The sequence below is a fragment of the Pungitius pungitius genome, chromosome 16, assembly GCF_949316345.1.
Source record: "Pungitius pungitius chromosome 16, fPunPun2.1, whole genome shotgun sequence".
Taxonomy (NCBI): domain Eukaryota; kingdom Metazoa; phylum Chordata; class Actinopteri; order Perciformes; family Gasterosteidae; genus Pungitius; species Pungitius pungitius.
In genome coordinates this window covers 10,903,145-10,922,506 of record NC_084915.1, presented here as the reverse complement: position 1 = coordinate 10,922,506, position 19,362 = coordinate 10,903,145, and the positions used below count along the sequence as shown (strand labels likewise).

The window sequence follows — 19,362 nt, the reverse complement described above, 5'->3', positions numbered from 1 at the left end:
CCATGCAGACACGGGGGAGAACGGAGCTACTGGGCTGAATCGAGCTGAAGGACCTTCTTGCTCTGAGGCGACACCTTACCGCCGCTGGTGTGGTGATTGTGGTTAGTTAGTAAGTAAGTAAGAATGTGAAATAATTCATTGGAAAAACGATTATTTTTTTAACCAATTCCTTAACATTTTTTTAAATTAACCTCATGTGACGCTACTAAAAATCAATCGACTGGGTAGTTCACCTGGTTGCTAGTATAATATACAGTATACTGCACTAGCTACACAGGACACCATAATAAACCCCCTAATGCTTGAATATATGTGATTAGAAAAGATTACTACATATAAGTCAGTGGGAAATCCTCACATTCTTTGAAACATTCATGTGGCTCCCCTGAATTCTTGTTTCTACAGTTATTTTACACACCTTAAAACAACTAGAGAATAATACATCAAGGCAATACGTCAACTGGAAGTAGGGCAAAAAATGGAGAACCCATATGGGAGTGAGGGGAAGCGCAGTGACACACGCCATGCTCTGTGTGTGTGTGTGTGTGTGTCACTCAGTCCAGACACAGAACAATGGAGCAAACTGGGTCGCCTTAACTGACCGGCAGTGCCAAACAGCTGGGGAGATGGAGAGGGAGATGACTGGGCTGGGAGGGGAGGGAGAGGGTGAATAATAAAGGAATAATTGACTTAAAATGGGGGCATGGATAGACGAGACTGGGGAGGAAAACTAGGCAAAGGAAAGAGGTGTGATCAACCATGATAATTAACTTCACTGGAAAGTCAGTGGTGTCTTTCCAGAGCAGCACAATATCAACCCAATAAAAAAGATGTATATATAATATATATATTCATTTTATTTTTTGAATACATATATATATATGTATTTTTATATACGTGCAATACGATGAAATTAAGCAACTCCTAATAAAGTGCTTTAGTGCTATCCGGCTGTATAGGAGTGCAGGTAAATAATGCATGACGTAAAATGATGTAAATATTCACTGAAGCCTGTCCGTTAACTCAAAAACTAGGTTATGATTTCCACATTAAAAAGGAGGGGTGGTCAATATTGCATTGACACACCACGAGATGTCGTGCACCGTGTTTATTAAAGCCCACGGACTGTACTCGTTAGCAATGGTGACACGGGGTCGGTCGTAAGCTAACGTCACCAGTTACCTTGGTGGTGGCTAACGTGCCATGTTAGCATTATCTTTCACCGCCATCGCGAAGTGTGTATTTTACAAACCGCCGCCTCGGACAAACACGAAGACTGTTGCTCGGCTCGTCCGCCCCACAAAGCGACGCGGCTTTGTTCGCGGCGTGCGTCCCACCAAGGAAACGTGGAGCGTGTCTCATTAAGGTTGCTCACATTTCATTGTGTTGTGGCTGTCGACCAACGGCTCTGCGCCTGTAGTTAGCCAACTCGGTAACGTTAGCCAACGAGCTAGTTCAAGCCCCTGTGGTAGTTAACGTTATATCGATGTTGAAGCGAGACGTTACTCGGTTTGCCTCAGTAGTCAACACAGCACCATTAAAACAGCACTGGACACGGCTTTAATACGCCATAAACTCAACTGTACCTTGTCTGTGTCGACCGTGGCGACTACAGGATCATATCTTGGCACTGGTTCTTTGTTTATGTGATGTAGTGGCCTGTTTCATCAATCCGTCTCGTCTCTCTCCTCCGGTAGTCGTGCTGCCCCGGCTGACAGCACTACTGCCTGGGATGTCCGAGCCCCGCCCTTAGCAACCAATTGGATGCCGAGGATCTTGAATCCCAGGCTGTGCACGTTTCCTATTGGCTGTTGGTGGTGTCCATCGACGCGTCGCTAGGGATGCAACATGGTCCAAGGGCAGAACACCTGCCAAGGCGGGATGCTGAGCACCGCATGTGCAGTCAAATTAAGGGATGAAAGGGCGGTAGAAAGAGAAGACACGAGAACAAAGACGTTTCCCACAGGCTGCTCCACACGCAGACCAAGAGACCAAATAGACAGATTTCCTTTGATGGTGGATTGAAATCATGTTTCCATAGGTCTCCTTCTTGGTCTTATTGTGTGGGTGTTTTCTATACCACCCATGTTTCAAAAGTATTCAAATCAATTAGTTAACAGTAGGCCTATCTTACTGATATTTCTTGATTAAAATGTTGTATTCCATATTTTGCTCATTCTTAACCAACTATGGTAAACTTTTGATAACTCATGGGAAGTGCAGTGTTGAGTGATCATACGATGAAAAATGAAAGAAACCTAACTTATTTATGTCCTCAACAGTAAACGTCACTTACATTCAGTTTGAAGTATGTAATTAGAAAGCTCTTCTACCAAGTTCTCCAGAAAAACAAGAAGTGGGTTAGTGCTTTCAATTGGTACAGAGCATTATCATTTTAGAACAGAATTGTTCGGTCATTGTTCAGTCAGCTCGGTCATCTTTTTTTGAGTATTGTAAGTGTGTGTGTGTGTGTGTGCATGCTGGTGTTTTCTTTGTCAGCTTGTCCCTTTTAGGGGGTAAATGTTTTAAGGTACCTCAAGTTTGGTATATTTTTTCTTTTATTAAGCCAGTCAAAGGGTGATATCTGTGTGGATACAAATGAACAGAAAATCATCAACCGGACTGCAACAAATACAATACATTACATAACATACATCAACAAGACAGACTCCCGTAACAGATCTTGTACAACAAATATAAACCTGCACAGAATAGGAAACCATAGTCCTTATTTCACAGGAGTACTTTTCACTCCTCGGCATACTGCTATAGAAATCAGCACACCTTTATAACGTCTTGTTTGTCTTAGTACGATCTGCTTCTTGATTGTCCTCAAATTCAAAGCAACCGGCAGCAAAAACAAAAAAAGCAGTTTATCCGTATAAAAAATATAAATAGAAACATGAACGTAATTCCCGCTGATGTCGCACAAGCCCAGTGACAAAAAATCCAAACTGAACGAAGTCCTCATGTACGGATTAGTGAAATGCGTAGCATGCTGTAACCAACCATTTTAATCCAGTTCAGTCATGCAATCAGGAGGTCTAAACAATACAAGTATGACTTAAGTGTAGCAAGATGCTGCAGCACATTGAATGTGATTTAGAATCAGTCAAAGCACTTAGTGTACCATTTACGTTTGTTATGTTTCTTTGTATTTTGTGTTGCGGACTTAAGTTTCAATTGAAAAGTACATGCAGATGGATTGCAAAAAAAGTCATGTAAACAAGTCAGGGAAACAAATCACATTACACTCATTAGTCATTACATTAAAATATAAAGTATGGCAGAAACTTAGCATCAGCTACACATGACTGCTGCACGACATTCACTGATTGTCGATTGTCAATCTCATTCACTCACGTTTTTTGGAAATTACCTGGTTTCTCTCATATTTTAGGTGCTTTATACATGAACTTATAATCCTGCCTTAATTTAATAAACAAATGGCAAATACATCTTCACATTTTGGTACAATTCAAATTAAAAAATCCAGTTTAAATAGTCACTGTCAAAGCATTAATTAAAGGTGATTTTATTAGTAAAATCAACATTAATGTTTAAAATGATCGTTCAAAAGTGCTATTGATCTTTTAATTTGCAGATTTCTTCATGAATTAAATATAATTCGTAGGTTTTATTTAACAATTTTTCATGCAGTACTGTAAAATCAGAACTCATCAGGCAATAAAGCCAATAATTGAAGGTGCATTAGATTTGAACAGAAAGTTTAAAAAATGACAACACAAGACAGAGAGGAAGCAGAAATCATGATAAATGGAATCTTTCAATTGAACCTTACAATACCTTATACTGTTTAACCAACTCTAATTTTAACTTGCTACATTTCAAGTGGTAGATGAAAAAAAAAAATGAAAGAAAAAAAAAGCCAGCTGAACTACATTATTTGACGTTTCATTTGTATTTTGACAACAGTATAATTTCATAAACCACGTGTGAGTTTAAGCCATCCCAGACTTTTGCCTCTTGTTTTTTTTGGACTGAAACCAACATATTCCTCAGTTAAAAGAAGTATTTCTCAGCCTGTCCAGTGTTACCTCAGTGGTTCAGTGACCTTTGACCCATAATTCAATTGTAGAAAATATTGTACATGAGGGCGATATTTTGGCTGTTCCTCTTTCTCAAAATGTAAAACTCCATTGTCCATTGTGACGCTCCTCTGGGTCGTAGTGAAATGTGCAGTATCTGCTAGTGTTCATCCTCTCGTTCATCTTCTTTGTTATTCCTGTCTTCACTGAACCCCAAAGGGCTTCCGGTCTGTATATAGCTTCTTCTTTTTACATTGTTTTTTTACAAATATGAACCACGCCAGAGCCTGTGATTGTTAATCTCGCTCCACTGAAAAGTCTGTTTGATGGAAGCAGTGCAACTGCCCCGTAGCAGCGTGAAGACAGAACCAGCAAGAGGCCCGTTAACAAGCAAGTTTACAAAGCGCCAGGAAAGGTCCCCGGCCTCGGTTCAGGCGTAGCGCGGATCCGCGCCGGTGAGCGCCAACTTCTGGACACAGACTGGTGGCTGGTAACAGAGAGGCCGTGGCGTCTCCATGAAGATCGTAGAGGAGGTGAGGCTTTTGCGGTCTTTTTTCAAAATGTGTCTCCTTTGCCAACGACAGAGTAAGACTTCCACCTGCTCTCTGAAGAAGCTGGTGGTCAATGTGTAAAGGATGGGGTTCAAAGCGCTGTTGATGGGGAGGATGAAGACCACCATCCAGCTAGAGATGGTGCCTGAAGGAAAACGGGAGCAAAGCGGACCACATTTTTTAAGCAGTAAGCGCCTGTGTCGATGTTCCTTATACATACTGTTCAATAAGTAAAGGGTAGCCAGTAGATCACTGATGTGTGGCAGCTGTTACAGTAATGCAAAAACAGAATCATTTCTTACCCGGTATCTCCACCTCCAACAGTGAGAGGACCTTCACCAAAAATATGGGAATCCAGCAGAGGGCATCAGAGAACACTATGAAGAAAAATCTGTTGGCAACAGCCACATCTCTGTGCAGTCTGCTCCTCAGATCTGTGGCATTGATACCGGTTTTATAGATGGAGTAGAACATGCTGGAGTAGGAGAAGGCAATAACCAGGAATGCCACCAAGTTTAGACCTAAAGAAATGCACATGGTGAATCACACACATAAACGCATATTCAGGAAAAGTACCAATATTGTAAGGTAAACATTGTTCAAAAATTGCAAGTACATTATAAAAATGTACTTAAAGACAGTGTCAGCAAAAAAAAAACCTTCCACTGATATATTATAGTAAATTATACTATTAAATTATTATTATTGATAAATGATTGAGCAACATTTTAATGTTGTCGCTGGTTGAAGTCAAGACTGTTAGACAGTTTAGTCCTATGGTTCCCAACACACGGGATGAGTCTTCTGCTGCCTCAGTGGTTGTGAGATTATTAATATTTACACGAAACGAAAATAATATAGAAAGTTTTAGTTTTCATGACCTGCATGATAAGCAGGAGTTATGGCTCATTGGATTTAAAGCTCACTAGTTTCCCAGTTTTTGATGCAACCGATTACTCAACGGTGGGGGGGGTTTTCACGTTGGGGGAAAAGAACGTTTCATTTGTTGGTCACAAACACAAAAAAAAAGCTGCCGCCAAGTTTTGAATTCATTGCTAAAGTCAGCATTCAACGAGGGAAGACTTTACGTGAGAACATGACATATCTTTTTTTTCAATTTACCCAGAAAAATCCCTGTTGAATATCCTTTGGCGGTAGGTTTTTCTTGCCTGTCAGAGTGCAGGGGAAAGCAGACCCCATTACGTCCATAGTAGTTTCCAAACAACTCCTCATTCATCAGTGGCACTGCAGCTATAATGAACCCCACTAGCCAGATAGACGCCAGAACCACCTTGCAGCAGGAGGGAAAACACGCTGTTAGGATATCTAACAGAGTGTTCTTCAAAGCCCACAGTTAAAAAAGCATTTAAGCAAATTTCAATCAGACTTGCATCAAGGATGAAAGAACATTACTAGCAAATGGCTTTACAGTCACATTCAGCGAGGAGGGGCGGGGTGGTGGAGCTGCAGCTTTTGCCCGATTATATCAGCAGAGAAACGGCGAATGAACAGAGCCGCCGCAGCTTGTATGTAGTCAGCCACAAAGTTGTGAGTGATGCAGTTATCGAGAAGCATTAATGATCTTGTATATATATATATATATATATATATATATATATATGAATGTATGTATGTATGTATATAGATATTTCAATTTGTAATCTTTATGTGGTTATTACATTTTCAACAGAGCCTTTTTAGTTGAGCCGAACTTCTGTGAAGCCAGAAGCACTTGTTTCGGCTGTGAAGGTTAAAAGCATATTTCTGTGGCTTAGTTGTAATTATTGCAGGGTCATTCAAACTGAGCTTTGCAGTCTGAAATAAAAGAGACTGTACCGCTACGCATTGAGCGTTGTACTTTCCAGCAGCTCTACTCGGCTGCTATTGATCTGCTTTAGAGTATAATTATTTATATGTACACAATTTTAGTTTAATTAACGTAGCGACAGCAAAGGCTAAAGGAGGGTTTTACACAAAGTGCACTGAGCACTAGGCAGAATAACAATAATAGTAATAATAATAATTTTATTTTCTATGGCAATTTTCAATCGCACTGGGCTTTCCAAAGCTGATCTTTACCACACTACAAAATCAAGAAATAAAAACAGCAAAATACAAGTGTACAATTAAAACACATTTGCAGATGAATCATCCTAAAGCATTAAAAGGTAAAACTATTCATATAAAATACAAATGAACAGAGCTATATTTGAAAATAAATAAAATACATGGCTCAACATAACACTTTGTTCTTTAAAAATAAAAGCTAATACAAGATGGTTGAAAGAGTATTTTTCAACACCACTGTGAACTGTGCAGACGCTCGGTCTTCAGCTGTCCTTATTTTAGTATTATGATGATAAAGCAGCTCACCACAGTTTGGAGTTTGCTCGGGCGCAGGTTGCTGAAGGGGAAGACGATGACCAGGAACTTCTCCAGGGTCAGGTAGGTCAGGAGGAGGACAGACACCTGGGGGGGAATTATTCACTGTAAATCTCAGACGACTGTGAACAATGTACTTTACACTACAAACATGATGTTTGTTAACTGCTCCTCTTTTCTGCTCTTAATCATCCCACATTTCATTTAGCAGTCATGTGTAGTTTTGCATGATGTATAGGCGACAACGTGCATTAATCCCTCCCTGCCCAGTAGAATCCCGCTTCGACAGTGTTCTCTGTTCACAGATATCCTAAACACTCTGCACAACATCAAAGGTAGTTTAGGGATGCGCCAATCTAATCGGATATCCACATCACGAGAATAATTCATAAAAAGCCTTGGGGAGTTTTCCAATTATAATCTAGTTTTCAGTCAGTTTTTACCAAAGTACACTGTGTGTCCTTAAATTCCTTCCACAGAAAACATTTGCAATGATCCACATTTCTAGCGTTGGTTTCCAAGGTAACAGTAGGTGGCGTTAAAGGCATTGAATTATGGCAAAAAAGCAAAAATAGATTTAAACATCTCTAAAGCAAATGTTTGGTGACAAAGTATTCAAGGGTATGTTGATGGTCCCTCCTTCTGTATGCACAAAACAGGAAACAGCTTATAAGAATATAGATTGATGGGTCTATGCGGAAGACAACTCCCCAGGGTGCCTTACAGACACCGGTTTCTACGTCATAGTCATTATAAATGCAAGCTGTCAGCTCAGTTTGAACTCCTGACAATGCCTCAAGATTTCAGCGACTTCAGTTCAGCATGTTTATGCTCTGAATAACTGTAGCCAGGGTCCCCAAAATGCTGAAGCAGCAACAGCAGAAATGGGTGTGAAAAAGCAGCATCAGCAGAATAAAAGTAAGAGCAATCAACAGCTTTTAAATAATATGGATACTATATATTCGCATAGATTTTTTCTTTTACAATGAATATCTGTCACAGGCAGTGTTGAATCAACCAAGACTTGACCCTGAGTTTATATCGACACAAAGTTTTTCAGACAAAGTTTCACCCTCCAAAAAACAGGTCTTGAGTTTGAGTACCTAAACATGACATGTTCACCTCCAAGCAGCAGGCTAGTGTGTGTGTGTGTGTGTGTCCATAGTGAGTTACCTCCGAGGAGAGCATGGCAAGGAATCCAATGGTCCGACACTCAACGCTCTCCATCCAGAGCAGCGCGTTGCGGTTGTACTGCCCGCGGAATTTGATATCAAACACACCGACGAAAAACAGGTACACGCCCATGAGGCAGTCTGCACCTGAGGGAGAGGAAGAGATGACAAAACATGAGTCTGCTAACGGAGAGAGAGAGAGAGAGAGAGAGAGAGAGGTGCCAAACGGGGGATTGTCTTTCAACATCTGTCCGCTGCCGGCATCACAGAGCCAACGCTTCTCGCTAAAAGACACGCGGCGACATTACGTCTACCCTCCAGGGCACCCAAGAGTAATCACTCACTTATGAGGTGAGTTAGCAGGTTCAATACGACACCATGCCCCGGTGCTTTCAACCTCTTTTTATAGACAACATACGGATAGAAAAGAAATAAGACACGTCGAGTGTTTTTTCCCCACTAAAAGAAATCCTGTATCTTGAATGACGGTGAGAGAGCACCTGTTTTACAACATAAAGCCTGGGGGATGAACAAAATGCAGAGGGGGCAGAGGGAAGAGAAGCCACCGGCACAGAGAGCGATGGGGGTTATACAAGTGAAACTGACTGAGAATACAGAACGGAGGCAAGTGAGAGAGGAAACAAATGGTGCTCAACAGAGGAGAGCAGTAAGGTCGATTAAAAGACAGCGTGCAGACATTTTAGAGAAGCTCTTTTATAAGCCCTTCCATCGCTTTTTAATAATTGATGTCTTTTGAAGTGGTAGTTATTGATTTATAGAGCAAACCCGGCAGGATATTTTGAAATGAATCTTGATACCACCCTGAAGGATTCCCTTTTATGCACCTGCTTGCTTAGTTTCATTCCCACAATTTTTAAATCCCACATCTACTTTTTAGCCCAATTGTTGTTGGAAAACAGGTCACCTCTACCCTGACTTGCACAGCCATATACAATATGTATTCATATTTCTGTATTTGCACATTGTATGCGCATAGTGCGGGGGGGTGTACTCACAGCAGAGGACCTTGATGCAGGCGGCATGCAGGTTGTTCTCTGCTCGTATCAGTGACCTCATGCCGATGACAAACAGGTTACCAAAGCAGGTAATGAAGGCCATGACCCAGACAGACACCCGCAGCACCATGTTAGCCAGCAGGTCCTCAAAGGAAGAGATGCCATCTGTGTTGGGCTTACAGGACCTGACATGAGGCGCGTAGGAGCAGTACTGGAACGTCTCAAAGTAGCTGGAAGAGAGAAGGAGCAAAAGGCAAACGGAAGGTGTTAGCAGAAGAAATGAATGAGCGAGAGTTTAATAAGCAATGACACATTGAGGGGAGGTGGGGGCGGTGGAGAATTATCCCTGCAGGTTAGTCGGCGATGGCAAGCTACTTGAGTAAGATTGTACACACATGTGGGAGAGGTTCTTCATAGGCAGGAACATCTTTGTCTGGATGTTTGAGATCTCTATCCCCTCCAGCGCCCTACAAAAGACACAGCATATCTCAGCACAAACGGGCTACAGCCAAAGCGTGTGTGTGTGTGTGTGTGTGTGTGTGTGTGTGTGTGTGTGTGTGAGTCTGCGCTCACAGAGACTGAAGATGTGTCAGATGGTTGAAGTGGCTGGGGTGAATCCGGAGAAGGGGATTGTGGGAAATATTTCTGCAACAAGAAACAGATTTTAATGAAGTCGATGCTGCCTGGATGATGTGTTACGTGTGGGAGAGCATTCGTGTCGTATGTCTAATATTATGTAGTGCAAGCCTGGCAATAGCAAACAGCAATGCTTTTGAGCAGGGTTGGTTTCTGTTTGTTTGGACCCAGTTGTTGCTCTAATCTACATTTCATTAATCCAGTTTGGCCACAGATGACGGACACAGACTTTTCTATGAATACGGTGTAATTAAATGTCCCTTTGCCAGAAAATATGAACTGTAATAATATATTATGTATTGAGGCTTTAGAGACATTCAAACCACAAACTACGTAACTGCTGCTGGCAAGAACCATTGTCACGCAATACGAAACAAACGCCTTCGCCATCAATGCATTCGTCTGCAAATTCTAAACTCATTTGGTCAGAGGAAGAAAACACACAGCAGAGGAGAAACAGATTCAATGCAGCATACTAACAATTAACAGTAATGTGCTTCATGCCAGCTGCCCGGTCACCTACAACTATGCACCAATTCCACAAAATTACATAACGTGTAGCATTCCTTCACTATTACACAACTGGAAGTGCTGTGGTGTTTACTGCTTGTGGGTCCGGCTGTGATTGTTAGAGGTGACCTCTGACCTTTGGTTACTATAAAAAATGGTTACAGGAGTGAGTAGATGAAATGTGTGTGTGAGACTTGTTTTGTATGAGGACAATCTAACTCTAAATGCATCTATCTGCATGTAACCTATCTTGAGAGCAACTCATCTGATCTTCTTTTATGGTCGTGTGTATTGATTAGGAATCCAAATGTGGTGCGATTTGACCAATAGGCATAATCTCAATAACAAAATGTAATACAAGTCATGACATTGTGTCTAGATTGTATTTTGACTAGTGTCCACATTTCCTATTAATATACTTCCTAAATGCTTTGTCCTATTGGAAATATTTAGATAAATCATTGAAGGAAAAATCCTAGACAGGAGAAAAGTCACAGAGGAAAATAGTTGCTTGTCGAGAAATGAACAGCAACAAAAAAATGATGTGAAGTTTTCATTTACATTCTCAGCAGCAGTTTATGATTACTTTGACCTTTGAGAGATTCCTTCAAGAGAGACTTGAAGGAATCAACACATTAATCAACTTAGCATGCAGCCACTTGACCTCTGCTTGGTGTTACTACATCTTGTTGAAAATTCTTCAGTGAACAGTAATTGCTAATTTGATGTCTCTCTCCCCTCCTTCAGCACTACCTAATTAAAACCTAATGAACAACATGCTGTCATCAGCGGATTAATTCCTGGTATCTAACCTTGAAAATTATATAAAATATATCTATATAGATATATATACCATAATCAGGACCGTTAATTACATTATAGGAATCTTTTTTCTTAGTGCACACACAATCTAATGAATCACTGGAAGGTTGTGATGCCTGCAGCTGAATGTCATACAGAATTAAAGGATGCCGATAAAGCTGGAATTTACACTATTCAGCCAGAGCCAGTACGTGTGTTCGCTGCGGGAGATATTTATTCAGGTTTTAGAAGCCGTATCAGGATGCATGAACGTACCATGCAGCAGGATTAAAAGACACTCTTATATTCTACAGCGAATAAACGATATTGGGTTTTGGTAAACTCCTCAAATCCAAGGTCTTAACTTCAAACAATGCCATTTTAAATAACTTCGATTCATTCTAAACTGCAGATAAAACCCCAAAAGCAGTAAAGAAAAGAAAATCCTCTTAAAAAGAACACATTTCAGAACCTTCATCTGAACATTTGATTATTCTGGAAATGTTTGCCTTGTAGAAACATACTCTGCTGATCAAAAGTGCCGGTTTAGAAAACTTTGAGACAATGTGTAAAACTAAATACAAAAAAAGAGACGTGAACACTGTATCAATAAACCACAGCAATCTCGTTCTCTTCCCCCTTCCTCCTCCCCTGTGCCAAGTTGAAAATGGGCTCATCTAGATGCTCCCCACGTTGCTCTTTTGTGGCTTATGAAGAGCAGCTTAAAGCGGCTGCTGGGTGAGTGATGGCGACTTGAGAGAAGTGCGTCAGGACGAGTAAAAAAAGTGCCGACATTTGGTTCCCGCCTGGTGACAGACGACTTTGAGCGCAGAGTAAAGCCGTTTCCATTGGAATGATAAAATATTTGTGAATGTATTCTGCGCATCAGTAGTCATCTATACGATTGTCGCGCAGGCCGAGCGGATTTAATAACATTTTGTGCCATTTCCAAGGTCACGGTTTACCTGCCTGCTCACTGGTAACACAAACAGCACACCGATGGAACAAGTCGTTTTTATGTGATCTGTTACACTTTTTCCTCGCATACAACAAATCAAAAAGGTCTCAAGTTGAAAACAAATCTAGTCACATTCAAATGTTTTTCCAGACAAGCGAAATAACAAAAGGAGACGGCAGCGACTCAGTTATTTTGGACACATTTCTTTCTAAAGTTGCCAAAACACTTCTCAACTACCCTCAGTAATCTTTACACAGTAACACTGCAAAACCAGACATCAGTTACTCACAGTTTAAGGAGGGACTTGGAGAGGCTCTTAAAGGTGTTTTTAGGCAACTCTCTTATCCTGTTGCTGGACAGATTCCTAGATACAGTCGGAAGTCAGAAAATAAAATGCAAATTACTCACTCAACTTATATTCATCATTATTCATAACTATTCTGAAAAAATAAAATGATCAGCTATGAGAAACCATCACCACCAGAGCATTCAAAGAGTCCCAAAAAGACATTTCAATTCCAACCGAAACCCAAACTAACCTCCTGCTATTAATATTTAATGTCTCTTGATACAAACATAATTAATTATGTTAACAGAACGATAGAGATTCAAACAAATTGTCTGGTACTCACAGTTCAGCCAGTTTCCACAGAGACTGGAACGTGTTTTCAGGAATGCTTCTGATCCTGTTGTCCATCAGTAATCTGAAAAAAGACCGGATCGCCGTCAGAAGCAGTGTGCAGAGTGGGTTTTTCAATCTCACTTGTTGTCGTATGCGAACATTGAGTTCTCAAATGTCAGAATACGCCATCCGTTAACAGTGAGCCCTGACTCAAACAGCTCCGCTTTAGAAACTAATACAAACTGGAGTTTCTGAAACTACACTGACAGATAAAAATAAATGAATACGCCTTGTTGATGGACAGGCCGATAATGCACAAACAAACCTCCACTCCATGGTCGACTGAAATGTGGGAACAAAGACCGCTTAAAAAGCCGACTTGAAACACTGCATGTTTTATTCTCATTCTGAGGCCCAGCGTTTCTAATTACATTTACGTTTGAACATGAGACTTGATGTGGTTTGCCCTTAATTGATAGTCCGAGAAAAGCAATCTTCACAAAGGCTTCAAAAATCAGTTTATACTGTGATTTAAGGACTTTGAAAACATTGGAGCAGAATTCCAGCCAGCTGGTAGACGGGTGAAGCAAAAAGATTTCTGTAATTCTCCTCATAACTGGATTTTGAGGGAAATGTCTGCAATCTGCAACATGCAAGATGATGCTGCCAGTTCCAAAGAACATGCGAGCACAACCTGATAACATCTTTATTGTTTTAATTTACACTTTAACTTACACTCACCGGCCACTTTATTAGGTACACCTGTCCAACTGCTCGTTAACACTTAATTTCTAAGCAGCCAATCACATGGCGGCAACTCAGTGCATTTAGGCATGTAGACATTGTCAAGACAATCTCCTGCAGTTCAAACCGAGCATCAGTATGGGGAAGAAAGGTGATTTGAGTGACTTTGAACGTGGCATGATTGTTGGTGCCAGAAGGGCTGGTCTGAGTATTTCAGAAACTGCTAATCTACTGGGATTTTCACGCACAACCATCTCTAGGGTTTACAGAGAATGGTCCGAAAAAGAAAAAACATCCAGTGAGCGGCAGTTCTGTGGGCGGAAATGCCTTGTTGATGCCAGAGGTCAGAGGAGAATGGCCAGACTGGTTCGAGCTGATAGAAGGGCAACAGTGACTCAAATAACCACCCGTTACAACCAAGGTGGGCATAAGAGCATCTCTGAACGCACAGTACGTCGAACTTTGAGGCAGATGGGCTACAGCAGCAGAAGACCACACCGGGTGCCACTCCTTTCAGCTAAGAACAGGAAACTGAGGCTACAATTTGCACAAGCTCATCGAAATTGGACAATAGAAGATTGGAAAAACGTTGCCTGGTCTGATGAGTCTCGATTTCTGCTGCGACATTCGGATGGTAGGGTCAGAATTTGGCGTCTACAACATGAAAGCATGGATCCATCCTGCCTTGTATCAACGGTTCAGGCTGGTGGTGGTGGTGTCATGGTGTGGGGAATATTTTCTTGGCACTCTTTGGGCCCCTTGGTACCAATTGAGCATTGTTGCAACGCCACAGCCTACCTGAGTATTGTTGCTGACCATGTCCATCCCTTTATGACCACAATGTACCCAACTTCTGATGGCTACTTTCAGCAGGATAATGCGCCATGTCATAAAGCTGGAATCATCTCAGACTGGTTTCTTGAACATGACAATGAGTTCGCTGTACTCAAATGGCCTCCACAATCACCACATCTCAATCCAATAGAGCATCTTTGGGATGTGGTGGAACGGGAGATTCGCATCATGGATGTGCATCCGACAAATCTGCGGCAACTGTGTGATGCCATCATGTCAATATGGACCAAACTCCCTGAGGAATGCTTCCAGCACCTTGTTGAATCTATGCCACGAAGAATTGAGGCAGTTCTGAAGGCAAAAGGGGGTCCAACCCGTTACTAGCATGGGGTACCTAATAAAGTGGCCGGTGAGTGTATATTATCATTTATATTATCATCATTATGTAAGCTGCAGGAATCACAGTTGACAGTTCTGACAATTTTCAATTTTCCACAAATGATCTGAAATTATATTAAAACTAAAACTTTTATAGAAAGATTGATACCACTTTGAGGAATCATGCTTGATTAACACAGTTTTGTGTGTGAAAACAACGTGAAAACATTGATGGCTAAAACACAATTGCTGAATAAATGTCTGGGGTAGTGTGGATTTCGAATGCAGCTTGACTCAGAAAACCTTTTCACGTACGACAGTCAACAGAAGGGACTGCACATAATTTGGAGTTGATGTTTTGGAAAATTTTAAAAGCTCCCTAAATGGAATGGAAACACGCCTCTGACTCGACTCCTAAAAGGGATTGTGTTTCAATCATTATAGACTTTTATTACTTTAAAAAAAGTGAAGTGGGATACTCACAGAACTTCAAGCTTGCTGCAGGTCTTCAAGATCGAGTAGTTGAGAGTTTGAATCTGGTTTCCCTCAAGATCCCTGATAGCACAACAAAAAAATGGGAAAGTTAACCCCCCCCCCGTCGTCTCTGTCTGACGCCTGTGTTTACGCATGCACACAAGCACACTCGTACCGCTCCGTCTGGTCAATTATTTGCAGCATAGATATCTAAGAAACACACACAAACACACACACACACACACACACACACACACACACACACACAAAGACACACAACACAGCAGACTCACAGCCAGTCCAGGGAAGGCATGTGCTGACAGAAGCTCTGGTGTGGAAGCTGCTGCAGTGAAGTGCCCACCATGGATCTGAGGATGAGAGAAAACGTGTCATTGCAAACAAGAGATTCAACTCAACTGAATGAACGTCTTGCACTGAGGTAACTTCAAAAAACGGGTTGAACCTTTGACCTGCAAAACCAATTAAACCCATCATTAGGCCATAATTAAGCTTTTCTCATCAAACATACTGATTAAATGACTATTACTACGGAATCCAAACGTTTACTGGGCATTGTTTTTTTTGCTTTCTGATAAGACGCCTGAACCACCTCAACGGCCCAGGACTCCGTACAGCAGCTGCAACTTTACTCCCAGCTCCTTCCGGATGTCTGAGGTCCTCAGTCTATTTCTAAGGGAGCTCAAAAACTCATTTGGGCTCAATCCATCTTCATAGTCCCCCCCCAGCTGAACCAAGCCTGAGTCAAGCCCCCCTATCCCCTTCTTAAGTCGTCAGCGGTTCCTTGAAGCCTCCCAAAAGACCTGGACTTTAGCCCATGTGTCCAGACAAGCTGCCACCAAGTTTTGCTCTAAATCCTATGAAGCAGGAGAGGATGTACTGGTTGTTCTTAGTTGTGCCCTAGAAATCTAGCTGACATTACCTCATGTTCCCTACATTGTTCACGGGAACAGTTTCTTTGTTGCTCGGTCCGGCCCAGCTCAGTGTTCCTTGATTCCTTCAGACTCTCCTGCCAGTTCTGCTCCCTTGTTACACCCTCCCCCTCCCTGAGCCAAGCTGCATCCAAATAAAAATGACTGAGCAACAACAAGAGCATGTTGAACTCTCGAAATTCCCACAAAAAAAGTTTTCATCGCTTCTGTTCTTTATTATTGGACTATCTTTTATGAAAGTGAAGAAACATTCCGCAACTAATCGCAGCAGCACAGCGGCAGACCTGCAGCAATAACACCTGCCCTCGCCTGATTGAGCATCCTATTGTAAGTGCAGTATAGCGCGTTCGGTATGACATTTTTCCTTGACCTCGTGACATTTTCCGAAGAAGTGGAGGACAGGTGATAAGGTTAAAAAAATAAATAATTAAAAAAAGGAAGTTAGGCATAGAAAGTAACTTGTTTGATTATTTAACCGCATCCCCGATGACATTTTCCTCATCAGCCGTGCAGTTTAAAACCGGCCCTTTTTTCCCACACAAACCTCTCCACCGTGTTGAGGTGGTGATTTATTGGAATTCCCCATGTAATCATGGCGTTTCACGGTTTGCGAGCACAAAACTATCAATCTCTTTTAAAGTTGGCAGCCAATCAGCAAACCGTTTAATTCAAAAAGTAAAAAAACATGAGCAAACGTGAACGGTTATGCCAGAGTGAGATCTCCCTCAACAGTTAAAGTCAGCTTTCTGGTTAAAAGCAGCTGTAGATAATTTTGGTGGCAACACTTCAGACGGATGTTGGGAGAGCGGATGTAGCAGAGACTGGGGACAAGGGACAGCACAGCTGATTGAAGTAACCAAACGAGGGACATATGGTCACCTCTGACTAAGAGTGACTCCCGAGAGGTACAAACACTCTTTGAAGAGGCAGACAGAGTGCGTTCACAAAAGGCCTTTTATCTTTCAACCAGAGACATGAAAGGGGATTTATTGAAATGAATTACTGCTGTGACTAGAAAGCAAACAGAGAAAGATTGAGTCAAGTGCAAAGATGAATTGAGGAAAGACAGGTGTGAAGCAGAGCACAACATCGGTCCTGCTCACTTTACTTACTTGCCCACATGCACATCTGGGCCCACTCAATACAGAGGAATGTTGGGAGCAGGTTGAATTCTCTGAATGCTAAAGACAGCTGTGTCATTGCTTCATCTTCCCTAGCCCTGGACCGAGTCCTTTTCATTGCCATGTGCTTCTTGTTAGTTTCCTGGTGTCTGTTATCTGTAACCCCTCAGCCCTCCTGTTTGAACATCTGTCTTTTGACTTTGGATTGCATGGTTATGCCGGTTGGACTGCCTTCCCCGTGCTGATCCTCGATCGTCGCACAATTTTGTAAGTCCTGTAACAATACAACTTGAAAATCTCACTTCGTTACATTTGACATGCTTTGAAGATCTCCCCGGGATGGAAAATGAGACCAGCGGGATGGCCGTCATTATTTTCTTTAATAGTCCTGCATCTCCGAGGGATGATCATTTACCATATGCAAATATTCTCAAAGAGTAAGCGTTGCTTTTGCGTACAGTGTACATATAACACTTGTACTTCATTGGTATAACTGATATCCAATGCATTTCTTATCTCAGACTCTGAGCATGTTTGTCTCATCTCAAATGTTGGAATCCCTTTATATCAAGTAATCAGTCCGATTTTGGAGAGAAAACCTTGAACTTACAGGTACATGAGCGACTGGAGCCCGATGAACGTGTCCTGCGACAGGTTGCTTAACGGGTTATGATCCAAAATCCTGCCACAAAGAAACATCGTTAATCATTGTTCTCAAAGGAATAACATTTTGTGGAAATATGCTTAATTGGCATTTTGCCAAAAATCAGACAAGATGATCAATACCAGCATGTCTGTACCCTAAATATGCATCCAGCAGGGTTTTACCTCAAGGCGCAGAGACAGGAAGCAGACAGGAAAAGCTAGAGAAGCTATAAAATCTTCCTACCGGCACCTCTAAATTTGACCAATGAGCACTTTCATCTTGTTCTAATAGTAAACAGACATCAGAGTGGCATCAATATAATCCCACGGCAAGAATTGAATTTCCCAAAGTGTCCAACCATTTTACAGTATTACAATGTTTTCTAAAAATGAGACAGAAAAATACAACACATGTTCAATCACCTCACGTGCACGCTCACATGCACAAACATGCCATAAAAGCCCGGCTTTACAAACAAAGCCAGAAGACGCTCCGATAACTGCAAACACAGAGGGAGGGTGACATCATTCTCTAATTGGGTAGACATTACCGCCCTATTTCTTCATACAATAAATAGTTCCAAGCTTTATTAATGTTCAGAATGTTAAATAGATCCTTTTGCGCTTAACAGGGAACAGGAATTTGTTTTGGTTTTATCAAGATTGAAATGTTTTTTTCACAGGGAAGATGAGACAGCTGTAATGAATGTAGGACTCCAATGGATGAAAAAAAGAAAACTACTCTCCCAGCCCTCCGTTCAGCAACCCAGATGATATCAAGCACGTAAGGGGGGGGCGTTTCAGGACCCTAAACCAGTAAACAAAATCTGAAAACAAACTCCAGGTGCTTAAAAGGATGCCGATGCGTGGTAATATCTAGATTTTAATCAAATCAGCCAATAAAAACAAAGTATCAGTTCCCCATTCAGGCCCATAATGACCACTACCACTACTGTGTAATTGAATGTACTCTATATTACACAGTGTACCTCCAACTAAACTGATTATAAACTCACAGCCAAGTACACAACTCAATAACTTGTGTGTGTGTGTGTGTGTGTGTGTGTGTGTGTGTGTGTGTGTGTGTGTGTTACTCACAGCCAGACTAACTGATGAAGATTCTTGAAGACACCAGGACTGAGGGAAGATATCAAGTTCTCACTGAGAAACCTGAAAGACAAAGTGTGAAGCAGAGAAAGAGGTGGTGATCATCTAATGTAGTTACTCTCTACCTCCCTAAATAGAATTTATTTGTTTTCTTTTGTGTGTGTGCTGTCTCATGTTTGCACAGTGTCACAAAGCCTCGGTGCAAGATGGTCACCCCAAGAATCCAAAGTTTTCTAAAGAGTTTATGTTGATCTATTCCAGCCAGAGTTCAGGGTTTCATACATATCTCACTTTTTAGGCATTCTGTGAAGGGCTAATAAATATTTGTATATAAATACAAAAAGTAATTGTTTCCTTCCCTTTGATTCTTCATTTGACACCGGATATAAGGGATGCACTCATTAAACAAAGATGTAACCGCAAGGAAAATAATGCAAACTGAAAGGATAAT

At 41.4% G+C, this 19,362-nt stretch overlaps 2 protein-coding genes across 2 annotated transcripts in view; both read right to left on the bottom strand.

Moving 5' to 3' along the window:
• Positions 1–1,707, bottom strand: part of fryb (furry homolog b (Drosophila)) — a 46,308-nt gene extending 44,601 nt beyond the window's left edge. Inside the window, exon 1 of the mRNA XM_062558114.1 lies at positions 1,587–1,707. The gene's annotated coding sequence lies outside the window, so the exon portion shown is untranslated. The remainder of the gene's footprint in view (positions 1–1,586) is intronic.
• Positions 1,708–2,551: 844 nt separating this feature from the next.
• The window catches only part of rxfp2a (relaxin family peptide receptor 2a), a 33,297-nt gene continuing 16,486 nt past the window's right edge, over positions 2,552–19,362 (bottom strand). The window contains exons 7-20 of the mRNA XM_037468177.2: positions 18,903–18,974; positions 17,770–17,841; positions 15,382–15,456; positions 15,098–15,169; positions 12,708–12,779; positions 12,365–12,439; positions 9,744–9,815; positions 9,566–9,637; positions 9,171–9,400; positions 8,156–8,301; positions 6,974–7,069; positions 5,723–5,891; positions 4,903–5,121; positions 2,552–4,745 (exon numbers count right to left, since the gene is read on the bottom strand). Of these exons, the coding sequence (XP_037324074.2) occupies positions 4,480–4,745; positions 4,903–5,121; positions 5,723–5,891; positions 6,974–7,069; positions 8,156–8,301; positions 9,171–9,400; positions 9,566–9,637; positions 9,744–9,815; positions 12,365–12,439; positions 12,708–12,779; positions 15,098–15,169; positions 15,382–15,456; positions 17,770–17,841; positions 18,903–18,974 (1,708 nt within the window). The 3' untranslated portion in view covers positions 2,552–4,479. The remainder of the gene's footprint in view (positions 4,746–4,902; positions 5,122–5,722; positions 5,892–6,973; positions 7,070–8,155; positions 8,302–9,170; positions 9,401–9,565; positions 9,638–9,743; positions 9,816–12,364; positions 12,440–12,707; positions 12,780–15,097; positions 15,170–15,381; positions 15,457–17,769; positions 17,842–18,902; positions 18,975–19,362) is intronic.